Raw genomic sequence first — 18,034 nt, 5'->3', positions numbered from 1 at the left:
CTGGGAGTTGGAGCAGCCCACCAGAGGACAGCGGAGAGAGTGGCCCTGTCCATCCTAACAGCTCCTGCTGCAAGCTCAAAGAAAGGCTTAAAATTTTCTCCTTCCCATTAGACAGAGGACTCAGTATATGCTACTGAGCCAGCCAACCAACCTGGCTGCAGGCAACAGCTGGCTGCTGTCACACTTTTGCCAAGAGCCTCTTACTTTTCCTCCTCTCCTCACACGGCATTGCAAACCAAGGTAATAGGGTCAAGCCCACCACTGAAAACATGTCACGGGGTCTGGGTAAGACACTGTGCTAGTCTGATGGCAGGTAGGACCTGAGGCACATTTAGTACCTGAACTAAAGCCTCACTCCAGCCAAAGCTTTCAATCAAATTACAGAAGACAGATGTGGGTTCTGCATGTCCTACAACTTGGAGTGTTGTAACAGGGCTCCCTGACAGCCGTAGCACAGAGGTAGCAATTCTCAGCCTTGAGTTTGTGATTGTCCCAAGCCTGCCTTCACTCCTATCTTCAGCAGAAGCGGCCATAAGCAGCTTTGACTGCTTTTTCTCCAGCTACCTACCCCACTTGAAGCTATCCCACATTTGGTGCTGCTTTTTCAGCGAAGCAAGTCTGGGATGCACAAGACCAGCTGTACGAGTGGAGGTGAATGTGGAAGAAAGGTATTTTGTCCCCAGGGATTTAACCTACACCCAGAAGATGGAATAGCTGATTACCATCACAACTGGGCAGCGGGGAGAGAACTGGGGACCTTCCACTTTTGCTCCTTAACTAATAGAGAATCAGTGCTGGCTGTGGGACCAGGGCAAACAAGCCCTTGGAAACAGCTGCTTACAGAAGAGTCACAGGAATACTGCATTAGCAGAGAGCTCCCACAGCCCCTGTTAGTGGTGCTTGACATGCCCCAAGAAAGGGGTAGTGTGCCAGTTTGAGTTAACTAGGACATTAGTTACAGCAGTAAAGGCAGTGATGGTAAAAGGCAGCCTCCCTCCTCTCACGACCTAAGGGATAGGCTATAACCACAGCCTGAGGTGCAAGTGGAGTGGGATTTTTAACTAAAGGCCATTTTCCCACTCTAGTTCTGCAGAACAGCTAAGCAGTGCTCAGTGGGGAAGGGGGAGGGAGGGACCATGCATTGGTCACAAAGCCACAAAAACAATCCCACAACCAATTATGGGGTTTTTGCAATTCTTATCCTATCCGTTCCATTTTTCTTGCCCATCGCACAGCAAGCTGTTGGTTACTACATCAGAACACGCACACCACTGAACTGACGCACAGGCCTGAAGATTCCAATGCTTCTGTATTAAAGTGCAATGCAAAAGATATTACAAACATTGATAGTGGAACATTTTTAATTCCAGAAAGTTAGAGAATCTTTGACTCAGATTAAAAAGGCTTCTTAGAAAAGGAAGTTCCTCCCTTGCAGATGGCTGCTATGCGGAGGAAGGTCAGGCAGCTACAGGAATACACACAGGTTGTGTGAGCTTTGCTTGTACAATAGCCTAGCACGTAGGGAGCAAAGGGGGAAAAACAGTCCCTACCCCTGAGTGAGAACCGAGTGGGGAGTGGCTGAGCAGGCCCTACACTGGGAGTCAGAGGTTCTCCACTAGACAAGTGTGATTCTCTTTGGAGAACAAGTTTGCAGGGCATCAGTTCCTAAGGGAGAATAGAAGGTCCCAGCTGAGTTGCTCTATTCTCAGTAACAGCTGAGGGTTAGCAGTAACATCTACATTACAAAAAATACTGGTTATTGATGGTGAACGGGCACCGCCTCACCACAAGGGGATGCCACGCAAGCAGTAAAGAGCCATCCAGTTACCCTACCTCCATTGAAGAAACAAACCCACCCCACCCACCGAGATTCTCTTCCTCACCCCCACTACTGTTCAGATGCCAGCACATTCACACCAGCATGGCTTTAGTTGCATGTGGAGGGAAGACAGACCGCTCTCCCATCTCCACCCACCCCCCAGTGCTTTCTAGGAAAGCTAGCCCGGGGTATGAGGCTCCTCAGCAGGCAGAGCAATAGTTTCTGATCCCATCCCTATGGTGAGGTTATGCTCTCCTTGGTGAAACGTGCTGTCAGAGTAGAATACCCTAATACTTCTCACTCACCCGCACCTGCAGCGTGGCTGCTGCTGCACAGAGGGGCCAGTTTCTAGGAGAATGAAAGGAAGACTTGGATTAATTCCCACTCCCATTTGCTCAGAGCTCTGTAGCCCAGATTCCACTCCCCTCCACCCAGTCCCAATTTGCTTTTCTACTGCCCATCTACACGGAGATGCTGCTTTTAGAAAGCCACTGCCTATTTCCAGGTTAGACGCACGAGTTTCTCCCAAGTCTTTCATCGGCCGCCTGCATCAGGTGGCCACAAAGTCTGGCTTTCACTGCACTGAAGAGACCTGCTAACACATCCCCCTCTCCTCAAAAGTACATTTACAATACAGAAGAGAAGCTTCTCACAACAGAGTGGAGGAGGAAGAACCAGGCATCCTTGGATGTCTGCACACCCCAGCAAGTGGGGCATCTTGCCTCTTCCAGCCATCACCCGTTTTGAGAGAGGCAGGTTTCCTGGGAAAGGAGACAGGTGCATACAGGGGGCTTTGCAGTGTCCAAGGCAGGTGTAAAACTGCAGCTGTGTTAGCTCTTCTTGCCTGCAGGGCCAGTGATTTAGCCAAAGCCAGTTCATACTTCCCTTGCTGCTGCTGCTGAGTTAGCATTGTACTTGGCCTCTCCACACTGAAGCCCACACTGCAAAATGCTTAACTAGGCTGAGTGTGTCTCAGGAGTCTTCCCAGGTTACAGTGTGGCCCAGTACAATGAAGCTTACGTGACACAAGCCTCCAGCACTTCACTCGATTCCTTAAAAAGGGAACAGCACCAATGAAAAATGTAACGTGCTCCTCTTTTATACCAACATGGGGAAACCCAGCAGCCCATTGCCTCTTTCCTTCTCACTTACTGTTGCCTCAGAAGAAGTTTAAAACCACTCTCTCAAACCATTTTACTTCATTCAAAAAAATCAAGAAGCTGTAATGTTGTATTCCTACATTACTGATGTGCTTTCTCTGCTGGCCTAAGACTTCACCCCCACCCCCAAACTCATGGCAAAAGCCTCGGAGAGACAGCGCTCTGGCCCTGGGATGTAAAGCAATCAGGCAAGAATACACTGCTGCTTCTGCTGTTCTACTTGTATGGTCATGCTCAAATGTTTAAAGCGGGCAGGTGTTACGTCGCCCATTGCTATGTCTATTATATACACGCATGGAAGCCTAGAGATACACTGAATGAGGGGGTGGTGGTGAGGACAGAAGTGTCTTTGGGGAGAAGGAACGTGAGCAGTTGGTGAGTGGGTTCCTTCCGTTAGTTGTTCTTTTTCTCAGCAGGAGGTGCATAAGGAGGCGGCTGGTCCTGCAAAGTGAGAAAGGATCAGTCACCACGTCTCTTATCTAGAATCAGCAGCGTTGTGTGTAGCCGTTCAGCTTTCCGAGCATTCCCAGGCTTAGCTTAATGCACCAAACCTTTGCCTTCGGCTACAGCTTGAGAGATACTGAGCTGACAGTGACAGGTGTGAGGCCTGTATGTTAGGCTACAGCTACCCATAGCCATGTCTTCCCAGTTTCAGTTACGTCCCAGAATCTCTGCCAGTTCCCACAATGCTTCGAATGAGGCACCACACACAAAAAAAGATGAACACAAAGAGTCCCTTTAAAAGCCCATCAGAACGGGTGTATTTCAGAAACAGCAGCGCTGTGACTGGACGTTGTTTTAATCCTCATCTTCCTCTCACCCTCCCCAGTGACTGTGGTTCCTGTAGCAGTTTGTTAGGACAGATCTTGTCCGTCTCCCCTAGCCTAGAACAGTCTAAACCTGCATTACCCCTTCCCTTTAAGTGCCTAAATCTGGCTACCCCCATTCTTGCAGAAGCCGAGAACTATATATTGTTTCTGTATAGGAACAACTTTCATGAAGGTCTTAGAGTTCCCTCCCTTCTTGATCAGAAAAATACTAAGACGGATTCCAGGAACAGTGACTGAGTATTTTGAGGAGCCTTCTTTGTAGGAAAGAGTGGATAGACCATTTCTAAATAGCATGGTAAAACAAAGTGACTGTAAACCTCCTGCTTTGGGGAACCAATTGCCTGTGGGGGGTCAGGAAGAAAAGAGACCTAGACCCATCTTAGTTCAACTGATCTGGTGCATGTGGGTGGGTCCACTCTCCTCTTGAGGATCAAGCACTGCCCGCAGCTAGACTAGATGGGCAAACAGCCTGCTTGGATACACCCAGAAGCAGGATACTAGACTTGGTGTGATGTGGCACGGCATGGGCTATGCACTGTGACTTCAGCATCTGCTGCAGTAAGATGACAAGCTGCCCAGGATTCAGCTGTAGCAGCTGAACAGCAAGTGCGTTAGCTCCTCTTACCCCTTTGCCCTCCAGCCCAACAGACAACTCAACCAGTTGCTTACCATAGGCATATAGACATTGTGGGGATTGGCTGGGTTGTAATAGGCACTCGAAGCTGCTTCTGCTGCTTTACTGCCACCTACAGAGTAAGGCCAAAAAACAAAAACAGTCTTCCTAAGTGCTTTACAAATAGCAAATTCAGCTTCCCAGCCCCCCACCTAACAGAGAAAGCATACCTATTTTTCAGATGGGGAAAACAGAGTCCTAGACAAGTTAACTGGCTTTTCTAAGGTCACAAAATAGGTCTGTAGCAGAGCAGAGAATGGAACCCACATCTCCCAGCTGTGCTTAAACCACCAGACAATGCTTCCCTGTTAACAAATATCCTGGGCTTTACAGCTCTCTGGGAGTAAGACAAGTCTCCCCTCACATCAGCTAGGTCACACTTGATTTTAGCCTTAAGATAACCCCAGCATAGTTGTGGAACAACTATGTGGAACTGTGGCTATTAGCCAGGCATAATGCTACACTATAAAATGAACTGATAGTATCTGGCAGCAGTTTGACCTATACCTGTGGTCATCAATGCAGACCACCTGTTCCAAAAGGATCCCCAGGTAACACTTTCAGTAGAGTCTCCTTCCTGCTCTAGCAGGTGGCTTCTGTGCCATACCTTTTAACACAGCTTTCTTAAGCAGACTCTAGAGACAAGAGGTGCCAAGAGGACCAGCTTGCAACATCAGAGCCAGCTCTCTTAGTTTTACTTTGGGCCTGCTCATGAGAGCAAGGGACTTGCTCATGCTGGACAGAACCAGTACAGTGCTGGGAACTGCCATGTCATCTTCCCCCACCCACCGCAAACTGCCTAGAAATGGGCGACTCAAAGAGCCTGTAACGAGAGAAATTCCATCATTCACATCTGCACCAGGAACAATCCCTTTTGGAACTGCAGCGAGAGTCCCTCCCGCTCCCTTACCTGGCATTCCGGGCTCCACCCAGGCTGTAGGGGCTGTGGGGGCTGAAGGTCCTGCGGTAGGAGGGCCAGGGTAGGGGGGAGGAGGAGCCATATACAGGGGGTTCATGTCAGGAGGAGGTGGGTACATGCCTGTTGAAAGGAGAGAGATTCACACGGTGCTTTAAGTAATTCCTGTGGGACATAGCGCAGGCCTAGTTTGCAGGCCTGTTGCTTCTGTCCAGAGCGGATACACACAAGTCAAGGCAAGCCATCCAAGCTTAAACAGCAGCAGTTCCACAGCAGGATTTTATATGGCTGTAGCACCTTTGATCCCAGAGGGCTTTGCAGGCAACAATCACTCCCCGAATTTGCCAGCCATTCTCTGCCAGAAGGCGTTACCCAGCTTAGGATGTTGTATCCTTTATTTCCTGTCCCACTGGATCTCTAGGGAGACACAACAATACTCAAGCTGGATTTTACCAGGACACCCCAGCCCTTGCAAGGAAGTGCTTCAGTGACCCAGAGGAGTCAGGGCCCTTATAAGACTAACAATGCTGCTCAGAGAGAATGGACTGCTGCAATACAAGTCATCCCCCAGCTATGTTGGGGTCTTGTGTTCTTTACTCTGACACGGTCCTTTACAGCTCCCAGTACAGACAGCACGCGCACTCTGCCTCTCACACAACACTGGTATGTTACAAGACGTTGAAGCCTGTCGGAAGGCTTTACCTGGAGGTGGTGCGTAAGGGTATCCCATGGGTTGCGGAGCTGGTCCATATCCATTCATTGGTGGGGGCACATAAGGGTATGGTCCATTAGCTGGCTGGGGGGCAGGTGAATAACCTCCTGGAGCAGGGGTGTACCCCGTAAAGGCAGGCATATAGCCATAGCCAGTATTCTGGGCAGGAGCCCCTCTGGAAGCTAAAAAAAAATTAAGTTTAGCAAGTTTGACTCAGCACACTGCCATGCAATTAAAATGGAGCAGCAAAGAAAAGGAAGGAACGGTCATGAATTTAGTTTGATCTGTCACTGCAACAGAGCTATGAGTCACTGAGACCTGGAGTGACTGCTTTGCCTGAAACCCATCTAGCAATAATCTCTTCTTCTCCCACGTTCACACACTGCTGTGGTAATTAGCTTTGCTAGTTTGGATGCTGGGGAGCAGGGCTGGACCCTGAGCTCGGAACAGTTTATGGAGAGGACTCCGATTAACCCTGTTCTGCAAAAATCTACACAGATACTAGCCACTAAAGCTCCCCAAAACATCTCCACTAAAGAATGTGGTTTCATTTAAAAAAAGGTGGAATAACCCCACACATTTAAGAAGTTTTTCTGATCAGGAAAATCTCTAAAAAAAGTTTTTCCTATTAAAATGAATTTTTTTGTTTAGATTTATCATCAATTTTTGGAAGTTTTTCTCCCTCCACTCTATTTTTAATACACTCTCTCCCCATTGGAGAGGGTTGGGTAAACAGTGTGAGAGTATAGTTCCCCCATACACCACTGCAGTCTCATTTTTTCCTACTTTTTCCAGTTGGAAGACAGAGGAGAAAAGATTTAACAAAAAAAAAAGGAATAGGGGGATCATTCCAAGAATTGGGAATATTAAGTTTTTCAGTTTCCAAAAACCAAAAGCATTAAGACCAACAATAGGGTGTAGAATGAAGACAAAAGTTCTCATGGAAAAGTCAAACTTTTTTGATTGAGAAGTTTAGAAGGGTTATTCGCTCTGCTCACCCCAAGAAGTTTACTGCAGCAAAAGTTAGTTAGCCAACTCTTCTAGCTAAAGAATAGTCAAGCCTCTGAAGGTTACTTACCATTAGTGGCAACTCTGAACATCAACTGTCCAAACTCAATGGCTCCTCCACTGTTGAAGGTCATTTTAAAGGAAGCCTGCCCTTCCCAACCCCCTAAAAGAGAAAGTGGGAAATACAAATGAAACCATTAAAATACTCTAAAAGATTAACACCAAGAAACTAGTTTGAATTTGAATACAGATTATTAGTTGATTTGTTTCCTAGAAGCTCCCAAGTTAAACAAGAGACCAAACAGGGTTTGGACAACTGCTGCAGACCTGCCAGCAGGAAGGCACCACCAGCTTTCTTCGCACTGGTCAGTCAGCCCACTTGTATACAAGATAAATCTCAGGGAAACGAGGAGAAGGTTTGTCTGGGAATTTCCTTATTTTTTAAAAGGAGAGTCTAAAACATGGACATGTAAAGGTTGCTGTAGATCTAGATTTTCTGCTAGTAGGCTAAGAGAGAATCCAATTACAAATACGACATAGAAAGGACACATTTTATTCAGCGGGAGCCTGCCCACTGAATGGGAGTCCTTCCACCAAACTAAATGGACTTTGAATCAGGGCCTGAAACTCAAGCCAGGATTGGAATCAAATATTCCATCAGCAGACTCTTTACCCTCTTTGAAGCATAGGAGCTTAGATAAAGATTACAAAGTTTTAGGCCTAACAGGAGTTTCTAGAAATTCATTAGCAAATGCTAAGACTCCAAGATAAATCACCCAAACTGTACAAAAAGGCAGGTTTCCTTATTGGAGGACAAGTGGATAAACAAAATTGGGAGTTTTTAAAGCAAGTTGTCAGATGGGAGATCAAAGTTTGAGTTTTAAAATGAAAAGCCCAGGTTCCAAAATCCCTTGTCTGATTAACTTCTTCCAAGAAAAGTTGTCAGGAGAGATTATGAGAAGTTTGGGGGTTTTCTGCACATTGTTAGAGGAGGAAAAAAAACCCATCAGGCATATAAATTGAAAGGAAGTGGCTGGTTCCACAACACACTTAGAAACACTGCATTGCTCAAATTTTATTCTTTCCTGTTGTCTTATCAGTAATAGTTTGGTAGTTAAGCTTGGGCAAGTTACCCAACGAATCAGCAACCCACCTCTATACTTCCCATCATGAAGCAACACCCCTAGCCAACAAGAAAGGCTGGGGTAGAGAGAAAGAATTTAAAGAAGTGACACAAACAAACTGGCATAGTAAAAAAGGCATCCAAGATCACTACAGTGTACGTGCAGAATAGATTATGCAGAAAGCTCTAGCTATTCAAGAGCCAGAGTGACCCAGATATGAGTCACCACTACTATAGCAGAATCTCCACAAAGAGTGATTTTATTGCCAGGAAAAGGTGAAGAAAGGTCTGCTTATCTCCAGAGACACGTGCTCACTTTGTACAGTCATGAATAGCAGCCAAGAAGATCAGCATCTGAAGTTGGTGAACCCATCACCCGCCTACCCTCTCCACCTCCCTCTCAAGCTGAGCCTACGAAGCAACTAACACACGCAGAAATTTAAAGATCGAAAACTGCTTGATCTTTAAATTTCTGCGTGTGTTAGTTGCTTCGTAGGCTCAGCTTGACATTTGGATCATAGTTACAAGTTTATACTGGACAAAAATATCCACTATGAGGCTTTTTTTGGCTTTCCACTAAACTTAGGACATGCCTATGTGAGGAAACTGACTGGCATATTTCACTATTACTATGCCGGTCAATTTCTCATGTGGACAAGCCCCGGGTTACAAATTCAGCAGAAGGGAAAAAGTACTTGGGGAACTCAGTTAAGCCTGCTTGGAGCTGCAACACATTAACACATACCTCCTGCCTCAGCCTGGATCACGCCTTTGATGTAATTGGCAGAGAAGACAGGCTGCTCGATGGAGCACCCTTTCACCAAGTAGAATGGCATCATGAAGGACATCAGGGGGTCCTTGCCTTTAGACACAAAGATCATCTGCAAGATAGAGGGACATTTTAAAGCTGTTAATTTACAGTCAGTCTTTATACCTAGAGTGAAAGAGGCTGTTTCAGAAGTGTTCAAACCAGACACTGCTTTAACAAGCTGGTAAAGAGAAACTAAAGCTCTGGAACAATTATACATGCAAGTTCCTATTCTACAGCTACATAGCAGTTTTCATCCCGAGAAATCCAAAATAACGTTATCATATATGTATGGCTCACACACCTGAAACGTGTGCAACTTCCATGGTAGCGTTCAGTTGACACCATGTAAATTAAGAAATATTTTCTCCCTTTAAAACCTCAAATTACTGCACTATTTTTGTGACACAGTATGCAGCACTGTGGCTTGAAGCTCCATTGCACTGAAGTGGACCAGAAGTTCTGGACTGCTTAGACGTGTGGTCTTTCTGCCCAAATCTAACAGCCTGTTTGAATAGTAACTTAGCAGTTACTATGATCATTCTTAAATAAGGAAAGCCAGAGGCAGGGGATAGAAGAGCAGTGCCCTGGCCTAACATTCCCCCTCTCATTAAAAAGGTCTAATGTCACAGGCTACGTATAACTCACTGCTGCGTACAGAAAAGCTACTACATTGAATCTTACACAGCTATTACACCCTTCCAGGATCTAACTCATTTGTGCGTCCAGGGCTTTGGCAGATTCAGTGCAGCATCTCTCGTTAAAGCTAAAGTCAAAACAGGACACTCAAACCAGATGAGCAGTGGCCGTCTACAGACGTACAAACCAAAAGCTGTGAATTCAGACCAGCTTAGTTCGTTTGGTGACTGTCTCTAGAGCAGCACCGGCTAAGTGAAGAATTCTAGAGTGCTGCTGCACCTGAAGACTGGATACAGTCCAAAGGGATGAGGAATACTTGTGGGCATGCAAAATTTTGCATGGGCCACCTCATAAGCCACAGGACTGAACACAGGAAAGATTTACGGTCCGTCCTTCAAGCCAGTACAGAACTGACCCTTTTAGGAGGTTCTCCAGGGCTTTCCTAGTCCAGGTTTTTGGACTACACTGAACAGTTTCCCCTAGTCCTTTGTACGTTCACTCATCAAAACACTTGCAGAAGCATCACAGCCCCCCTTCAGTAATCCCTGGAACAGCAGGAGAGGGTTTTTTGCCCCCAGCTTTTAGCTTTCAAATGTTTACTAAGAAGAGGTTTCAATCAGGTTGGCCACTGTGCCTGTATGATAAGCCTTAACAGGGCAAAGCCTATGCCCATACAATGTACTCTAGGTCCCGTAAAAATCAACTCCTGTTCCAGTTTAAAAGCAGCATACATACATACATACAGCATACAGCAGCGAGAATTGAGAAGCCAAGTTAAACAGGGGTTGGTGTTCAGGACAGACAGAGGCTTTGGATGTGCATATGGGGGGTTTCTTGTTTAAACCCCACACACACACACTCTCCTCCCTGCCCCCCAGCAAGGATTCTGAAGGAGACTTTCAAAGGAAATAGTGGAAACCCCAGCGACTGACACTGAAAACAGGACAATGTAAAAGACACATGAAAACATACTGTGTAGAGAACAATCTGGAACGGGCCCTAGCTGGGAAAGGAGGCTGTGGAGAAAAGGGCAAGCATGACCTGTTTCCACCACTCTCTCCCATCTTGAATTTGTAGCCTCCTCATAAGTAGGAGATTTATCCAGTCATTTACAAGTCTCTGGGACTAGAAGCCTGTGGGAGAACGCTGTTGGCTCAAGACTTACCCTGTAGGGGGTGAGGTATACCATTCCCTTCTTGGTGCCTTTGAAGATTTCAGCCTTGTCAGACACATCACTGAAGGAAAGCTCCACATCTTTACAATGCTTAAGAATACTGAGGAGGAGGAAGAGAGAGAGACATCAGGGATGCACAGTATCAAACACAGTCCTAAAGCACATGCAATCAACATACGTTAGTGGGCATGCCAAGGAACAGGTCATTTCCCCGAAGGCTCTGTTCAGATATGGATCCCACCTTCTCTCTCTGCATATGCACGCACCATTTATGCTACTCTCTCAATAAAGTACAACACCAAACCCCACTCTGCCAAGGGAAGCCTCTAGCCTCAGGACAGTTTGCTTCTCCTTGCATTTCCAAAGCCACTTGAGACAGTTGTTGGGAAAACCATTCATTTCTCATTGAAAGAGACCGAGTACAAAAGGTCACAGCACAGAATAAGCACAACGGACCTCAATACTTCTTTCTGGAATAAGCGTGTTGCCTCAGAGCAAGTCCCTGTCTGACTAGTCCAGTATCCATATGTTGATGCTACACAGGAAAGCATAACCCCAATAATGCAACCCCAGTTGTGTCAACTGTACTAAAGAAGATGCTTCTTCATAGCTAAGCTAACTACAGATGCTGTCACTATTTCCTGTAAGTGACCGAGGACTATCAGCAAAGATTAGTGATAAAGAACAATGCATCCAGGGATAGGAGAATTGGGGAAACACTGTTCCTGGTGGTGGGGTTTAAACTTATTCAATGATCTAGAACAGGGAGCCAACATGATAGTTAAGTTTGCTACAAACACTACCCTGTGAACACTAGCAATGACAGGAAATAATATAGAGGGATTTAGGGATAACAAATGTGAGTAGAAGATAAAGTCAGTTTGGGAAAATGTGGGGAAGTGATCCAAAACAGATAGACAATCAAAGAGAAGCAGAAATACTGACAGACTTAGGGAGTGACAAGTTTACAATGTATTATGCCAGAAAAAAAAAAAGTGCACTGCAATTCTGAGCAGCATACAGAGGCATCATAGATGAGGTGGTTACATCTGTATGGCCTCGATGAGACCATATTTCAAATGCTCTATTCAGTTTTAGGGACCCTGTTACAGAAATATGGGTGAATTGGAAAACAGCAAAATTATTGAAAGGGAAAAATTAAAGGGACATGCTTCTGAAGAAAACTACTGAAAGCTAGATAACATTTAGTGGAACTATTTAAAGAGACACAGGATAACAATCCACAAGTACCTGAAAGGCGGAGTTGTCAAGGACGGAGGGAAATTTAGGGTATTACTGAAAATGTAATACTCTAGTCACAGTCCTGCAAGGCTGGGAGGGATAGACTGAATGACCTAATAGGTTCTCTCCAATTCTCAGATGCTATGGGGAGACAGTTCTTCGTAACTAGGGCAATTGCTCATGTCTAATCCAGTTCTGAATCCCACCAAACTTTGCCTCAGCTATATTCTATGGCAGCAAATTTTATAGGTCACTTTTACATTGTGCAAGAATAACTGTCATGTATCCAATTAAAAATGTGTCTTTATTAAAGAGCTTGTTTTAATCATACTTTATACATATGTAGGTAAACCCAGCACTTAATACTTTTAGTATACCAGTGCAGTGGTAATTACATTAAACCTACTGAACAATTTTACCTAGAAGTATAGCACTGTCACAGGAAGGGCTGGCCCCGTAGGGCAAATTGGCTTCACCCCACCTCTGACTAAGCTTTGTCCCAGGTAATGGGTTTGAGGTCAGAGATCAAGTGATATCTGTCAGGTCACCTGGCTCTTAGTTAAGAAGCCAACAAGTAGCAGGTACAGGGAAAGATCTGGAAAGGGGCCAGGGCCTGGTTTATTTAATTTATGTTGGAGTTTTTTTGTTTTGAGACATGACCCCAATCCTGAAGAAGAGAACTGAAATTCTGCTGCTGTTAGGAATTTATATACGGTTCAACAAGATCGCCCAACAGCTAACAAGGAAAACTACAGCCGGTCATATAACATTTGCCAAATATTACTTGACAAGCTTTACAGTTTTGAGCTTAATAATATTACTTATTATTTTTCTGTTATTCACCCATCCTAAGGGTAATTTAGTAATCTAGAAGGCAGTTCTCTTTCCCCCACTACTCCACTCAATGTCTTGTGCGTGTCCAGGATTTCAGAGCTACCGTCACGCAATTTAAGCAGATTGCTTCCTGACTTGCAGATCAGGTCCAGTGCTAGTAGCAGTACCATCCCCAGACACCTGGTTTGGATTTCACAAGTAAAGTTTCTTCCTGCTACAAGGAGGTGAGGAATTTGCTCTGCTCAGATCCAGCCGCTCCCCCGCCCCATCTTCAGAGACAGCATTTTGCTAGTTCCACCCCCTGCCTTAATTAGTTACTGTTTTGTCACCTACACTGCAAGGGACTGAACTTGTACCCTAATCAGTACCACCACCAAAGTCAATTACATCTCCCCAACAGGGACAGGCCAACATACAATTGTATTTGAAAGCAGACTGCTCACATACCACAATTTTGCACAGAGGCTGGTGACTTTTCACCAATGATACCGTTTGAAATACTAGAAGTAAACACCAAGCCTGAATAGTGAAACTAGACTAACCAGTTTCATGATTTTTAGCCATGTTTGGTTCCTTTTTCATGCACTAACCCAGTGCAGTTGTTTCAGGTCAGCCAGGGAACCAAACAAACCCCATGAGTCCATTGTTTTTAAATGGCACAAAATCATTGTATTTGTTTCAAGTTTGGGAAAACTCCCGCTTTTAAAATAAAAGGGAGGGGGGCTGAATTAGAATGACTATGTGCCTTTAGATTATACCAGAAGACCAGACATTGACCATCAGACAGGGCGCTTTGAGTGCCAAGCCACAGCTTCAAGCTCCGAGAACGTTTCAGATAGCACAGGAAGTACCACCATGGCCACTCTGGCCTACTGGCTCATTCCCACACTCTGAAACCCTTCAAGGGTTTCAGATTATCCCGGAGGGAAATGGGTTGCAATTGTTGTTCTAGGTCTGAAAGGACCTACTGCCGATGACATCTCTATGAGATAAACAGAAAGAGGGAGAGAAAAAACATTCTGTAGCTTGGGAAAGCCCAAGCACAATCAACAGGTGGAATAAACAATCTAATAAAAGGACCATGGGTGCAGCTTAATGTAAAAGATCAGTGTCTGTATAGGTGCTGCTTTATTTTCATGGTTCACCAATTGCGAATAATTGTGCCAAACCTTCATACAGAATCAGACCAGGAAAACACAGGGCTCGTCCAAATCGTTCCTCTCCAGCTCCCTATATATGAGAAGCAGTCTAGATGTATCTTTCGGGCTACCAGAAGAGCAGTATTTCTGTATTCTGCTTATGAGGCACCCTAATGAAGCAAGGAGGCCTGGGTGTTTGATCTGATTTTGGTGGTGGGTTGTTTTGGGCACAGTCCCATAAGAATACTATGGAATCTTTAATGGATATGAGCAGTCAGAGACTCAGAATTACATCTCATTTGGAAAAAGCAAAATAGGAGCTAGGAAGTCAGTACCTTCTCTATATAACTCAGTTTTTTAAAGCCAGTGCAGATTTGTGGACAGAGAATTATTCAGGTCGCAAACTAGAAGTACATTTAATATTTAAAAGTATGTTCATCAGAGTAATTTACTGCAGTCTATTCAGAAAGTGACTACTTCCCTATCTGCAACCTGAGCATATTTAATTCAGACCTCAGCACACACCAAAACCCATGTAGATGCTGCTAATGACCTAGTATTGCACAGTGTTAATGAAAAAAGAAAAGGAGTACTTGTGGCACCTTAGAGACTAACCAATTTATTTGAGCATGAGCTTTCGTGAGCTACAGCTCACTTCATCAAGCTCATGCTCAAATAAATTGGTTAGTCTCTAAGGTGCCACAAGTACTCCTTTTCTTTTTGCGAATACAGACTAACACGGCTGTTACTCTGAAACCAGTGTTAATGAAAGTGCATGTAAGGCCTTGTGATGTAGCTCAGTCACTAATCTGCTGACAAGCTGCAGCTCATGTGACTTCGGATTCACTCGTATGCATTTCCTCTAGGGCTGTCACGCCCATTACTAGCGAGCAACAGCTTTCAGAACAAACAAACTCCCCTGCTGCCAACTTGGGAGCTGGTCAGAGAGCACAGGGACGCAGAAGTCAAGGAAACACTATGGAGAGAAGAAAAGCCCCTTAAAGAGAGCGGGCTAAAGGAAGCTGGGTTGATCTGGGCAATGATCTAATCAGGGCTCATCTCCCAGGGGCCTCGGGGCAGTTCCCCCAAAGAGCTGGACAGCGCCATAGACCCACCCTCCCCGCCTCAGCCTCCTCTCTGCCGGACACACCTACTTTCCCCACCAACGTGTTAGTTACTCTGAAGCCGGTCACCTCTGGCAGCTGCTTTTAAGAAATGAAATTAGACGCGGATTAATCCGCGACAGCCAGTGTCGCGGGCCGGGCTGCCTCAGCCGGCCCAAAGCGGGAGACCCGGGGCCGGAGCCGCCGCAGCGCCAGCAACGTAAACAAACGAAGGGCCGCAAGGCCTGCGCCGGGGGCGGGCCGGGAGAAGGCCCGGCCCGGGACATCGGATCCTCCCGCCACGGGCCGGGGCCAGTGACCGGACCGGGCGGGCCGCGGCTCGGGGCCGGGCGAAGCGCTCTGCGGGCAGGGCAGGGGCCGGGCCAGGCCAGGCCGGGCCGGGCCGGGGATCTGGCTCAGCTCGGGCCGGGCCCGCCTCAGCCTCGGAGGGGTCCCCCCCGCGCCCGGCCTCGCGCCCCGGTACCTCTCCCCAGGGGGGGCGATGACCCCGCCGCCCTGCGAGTGGTTCCTGTTCAGCGCCATCTTCCCGGCCAATGGCAGCGAACGCCCCCCACCCCCCGCCTTATTCCGCGGCCCCGCCCCGTGACCTCATCGCGCACGGCCCCGCCCGTGACCTCATCGCGCACGGCCCCGGCCGCGAGGACTCGGGACAGAGGCGGGGCTGGAGGGAGTCGCAGGAGCGGGCAGCGAGAGCGAGCGACAGGAGGGTGGCTGGACAGATGGGGCGGATGATGGACGGGCAGAGCGGGGTGGACAGACAGAAGGACGGAGAGATCAATGGGTGGATGGGCAGACAGAAGGACAGAGGGATGGGTGGATGGACAGAGGGGCGGGTAGGCGGACAGAGAGGAGCAGAGAGAGGGGCGGAGGGATGGATGGACAGGCAGAAGGATGAGAGGGATGGGCGATGGACAGACGGGGGGACGGAAGGATGGGTCTTTTCCAGTTTTATAGTGCTGTGACAAAGCTGTATCTGAATGGCTCATTTATGCATCTGCATTCTGTAAGCTAAAATGGTTTTGAAATATGCCTTCTGTCTCTTACTTGTAAGCTTTTTAATCAAAGAGCTGTCTGCTCTTGAGGTTAGTGAAAGCCACATTTTTGTTTGCTTGTTTCTCATTGGTCTAGAAGGGCCAGTTTGATAACCTGTTAATAAAAGGCCAACTCAAAGAGGTAGGAGAATATTAACCTGATGGGAAAGGACAAATGAGAAGAAAAATAGCGTAATGCAGGTTGAGGGTAAGCAGAAGGACGAGGCCACTGAACCAGATTCCAAGTGGTTTCACCTTGCTAATATGGTTTTTTAAGGCAATGTAATGTGCAGACCACCAGCTTAATTCAGAATCGCAGCAGGTGCCCTTTGGGAGAACCAAAGTGAGGTATTCCTTACAAAGGGGTAGAGGAGCTCTAGTTCCCCATAGACCTTCCGTGGGACATTTGGCAGACTGAAAAACAGAGGCAACTTTGCTGTTGCTTACACCAAAAGCTCTTCTACCATGTACAGTTTTTCATGTATCAAACCCAATATTCTGTAACCTAAGGTTTGGGCCAGCTTTCTCATAGTAGCTGTGCAGATGAGTGCAGATTTTACTTATCCTTTGATGGTTTCTTATCTTGGGTTCAATAATTTGCCAATAAAATCTATTTTTAGTTGTAAGTAGTGTAAGTGGGTCTTGAATACTATTCCGCGGGGATAATCACCTCCGAGAGACTCTGACTTCTGACTAACAGGGAGGTAGGGACACAAACCCTAAAAGCCGGAGTTCAAGGTCTCAGGCACAGTGGCTATTGGGTTCCCCAACTGCCTGAGCAGTTGGCGTGGTCCCACATGGTACAGGGAGAACCAAATCAGCCAAAGGATGGTAAATCTAGTTATAATAGCAAGTTAGATGTAGTCCCCACACTCTAGCAAGATATTACTGTGACCCTTGACGTTGAAAGCTTGGATGCCCTGACCAATCTGTAAGGTGTCTGAAGTGACTCCACTTCTGAATGACAGCAGCCACCCGAAGGCTTAGTGCACATTAACGAACACACTTTCACTTCACACCTTTAGTTAATTTATAGACTCATGGATTTTAAAGCCAGAAGGGATCACTGTGATTATCTAGGCTGACCTCCTGCACATCGCAGGCCACAGAACCTCACCCACCCACTCCTGTGATACACCCCTAACCTCTGGCTGAGTTACTGAAGTCCTCAAATCATGATTTAAAGATTTCAAGTTATATAGAGACTCCACCATTTACTTCAGTTTAAACCTGCAAGTGACCATGCCCCATGCTGCAGAGGAAGGCAGAAAAAACCCAGGGTCCATAGGCGTCGACTCCGTGGGTGCTCCGGGGTTTGAGCAAGCATGGAGGGAAAATGGTGGGTGCTGAGCACCTACCAGCAGCCCCCCTATCAGCTCCTGCCCAGCGCCTCCCGCCCACTGGCAGCCCCGCGGATCAGCGCCTCCCGCTCCCTCCCTGCGCCTCCCGCCCATCACAAACAGCTGTTTTGCCACCTGCAGGGAGGCTGGGAGGGAGGGGGAAGGAGCAGGGATGTGGTGCGCTCTGGGGAGGGAGTGGAACTGGGCAGGAACTTAAGAGACGGGGCAGGAAGAGGCAAGGCAGGGGTGGGGTGGGAGCAGGCAGGGGTGGGGCCTTAGGGGAAGGGGTGGAGTGGGGGCAGAGACAGGGGTTGAGCACCCCCAGGCAGTTTGAAAAGTCGGTGTCTCTGCCAGGGTCTCTGCCAATCTGACCCCGGGGGGAAATTCCTTCCTGACTCCAAATATGGTGATCAGACACTGAGAATGTGGGTGAGACCAGCCAGCCAGACATATGGAAAAGAA

General features: G+C 47.0%; 1 protein-coding gene across 2 annotated transcripts; it reads right to left on the bottom strand.

Moving 5' to 3' along the window:
* Nucleotides 1–1,343: 1,343 nt before the first annotated feature.
* On the bottom strand, nt 1,344–15,756 carry WBP2NL (WBP2 N-terminal like). Of its 2 annotated transcripts, none has more exons than XM_048835292.2 (8): nt 15,665–15,756; nt 10,854–10,962; nt 8,987–9,122; nt 7,189–7,281; nt 6,101–6,292; nt 5,393–5,521; nt 4,479–4,555; nt 1,344–3,420 (listed from the first exon to the last, which is right to left on the bottom strand). In XM_048835292.2, the coding sequence occupies exons 1-8, from the start codon at nt 15,721–15,723 to the stop codon at nt 3,373–3,375; spliced, it is 843 nt and encodes a 280-aa protein (XP_048691249.2). In that variant the 5' UTR covers nt 15,724–15,756; the 3' UTR covers nt 1,344–3,372. The 2 variants fall into 2 exon arrangements, with proteins under 2 accessions (XP_048691249.2, XP_048691248.2); XM_048835291.2 differs by lacking the exon at nt 15,665–15,756 and adding an exon at nt 15,271–15,482.
* Between the last annotated feature and the right edge of the window lie 2,278 nt (nt 15,757–18,034).

The sequence above is a fragment of the Caretta caretta genome, chromosome 1, assembly GCF_965140235.1.
Source record: "Caretta caretta isolate rCarCar2 chromosome 1, rCarCar1.hap1, whole genome shotgun sequence".
NCBI lineage: Eukaryota > Metazoa > Chordata > Testudines > Cheloniidae > Caretta > Caretta caretta.
The sequence above is the reverse complement of the archived record's forward strand: the minus strand, read 5'-3'. Positions and strand labels throughout refer to the sequence as shown.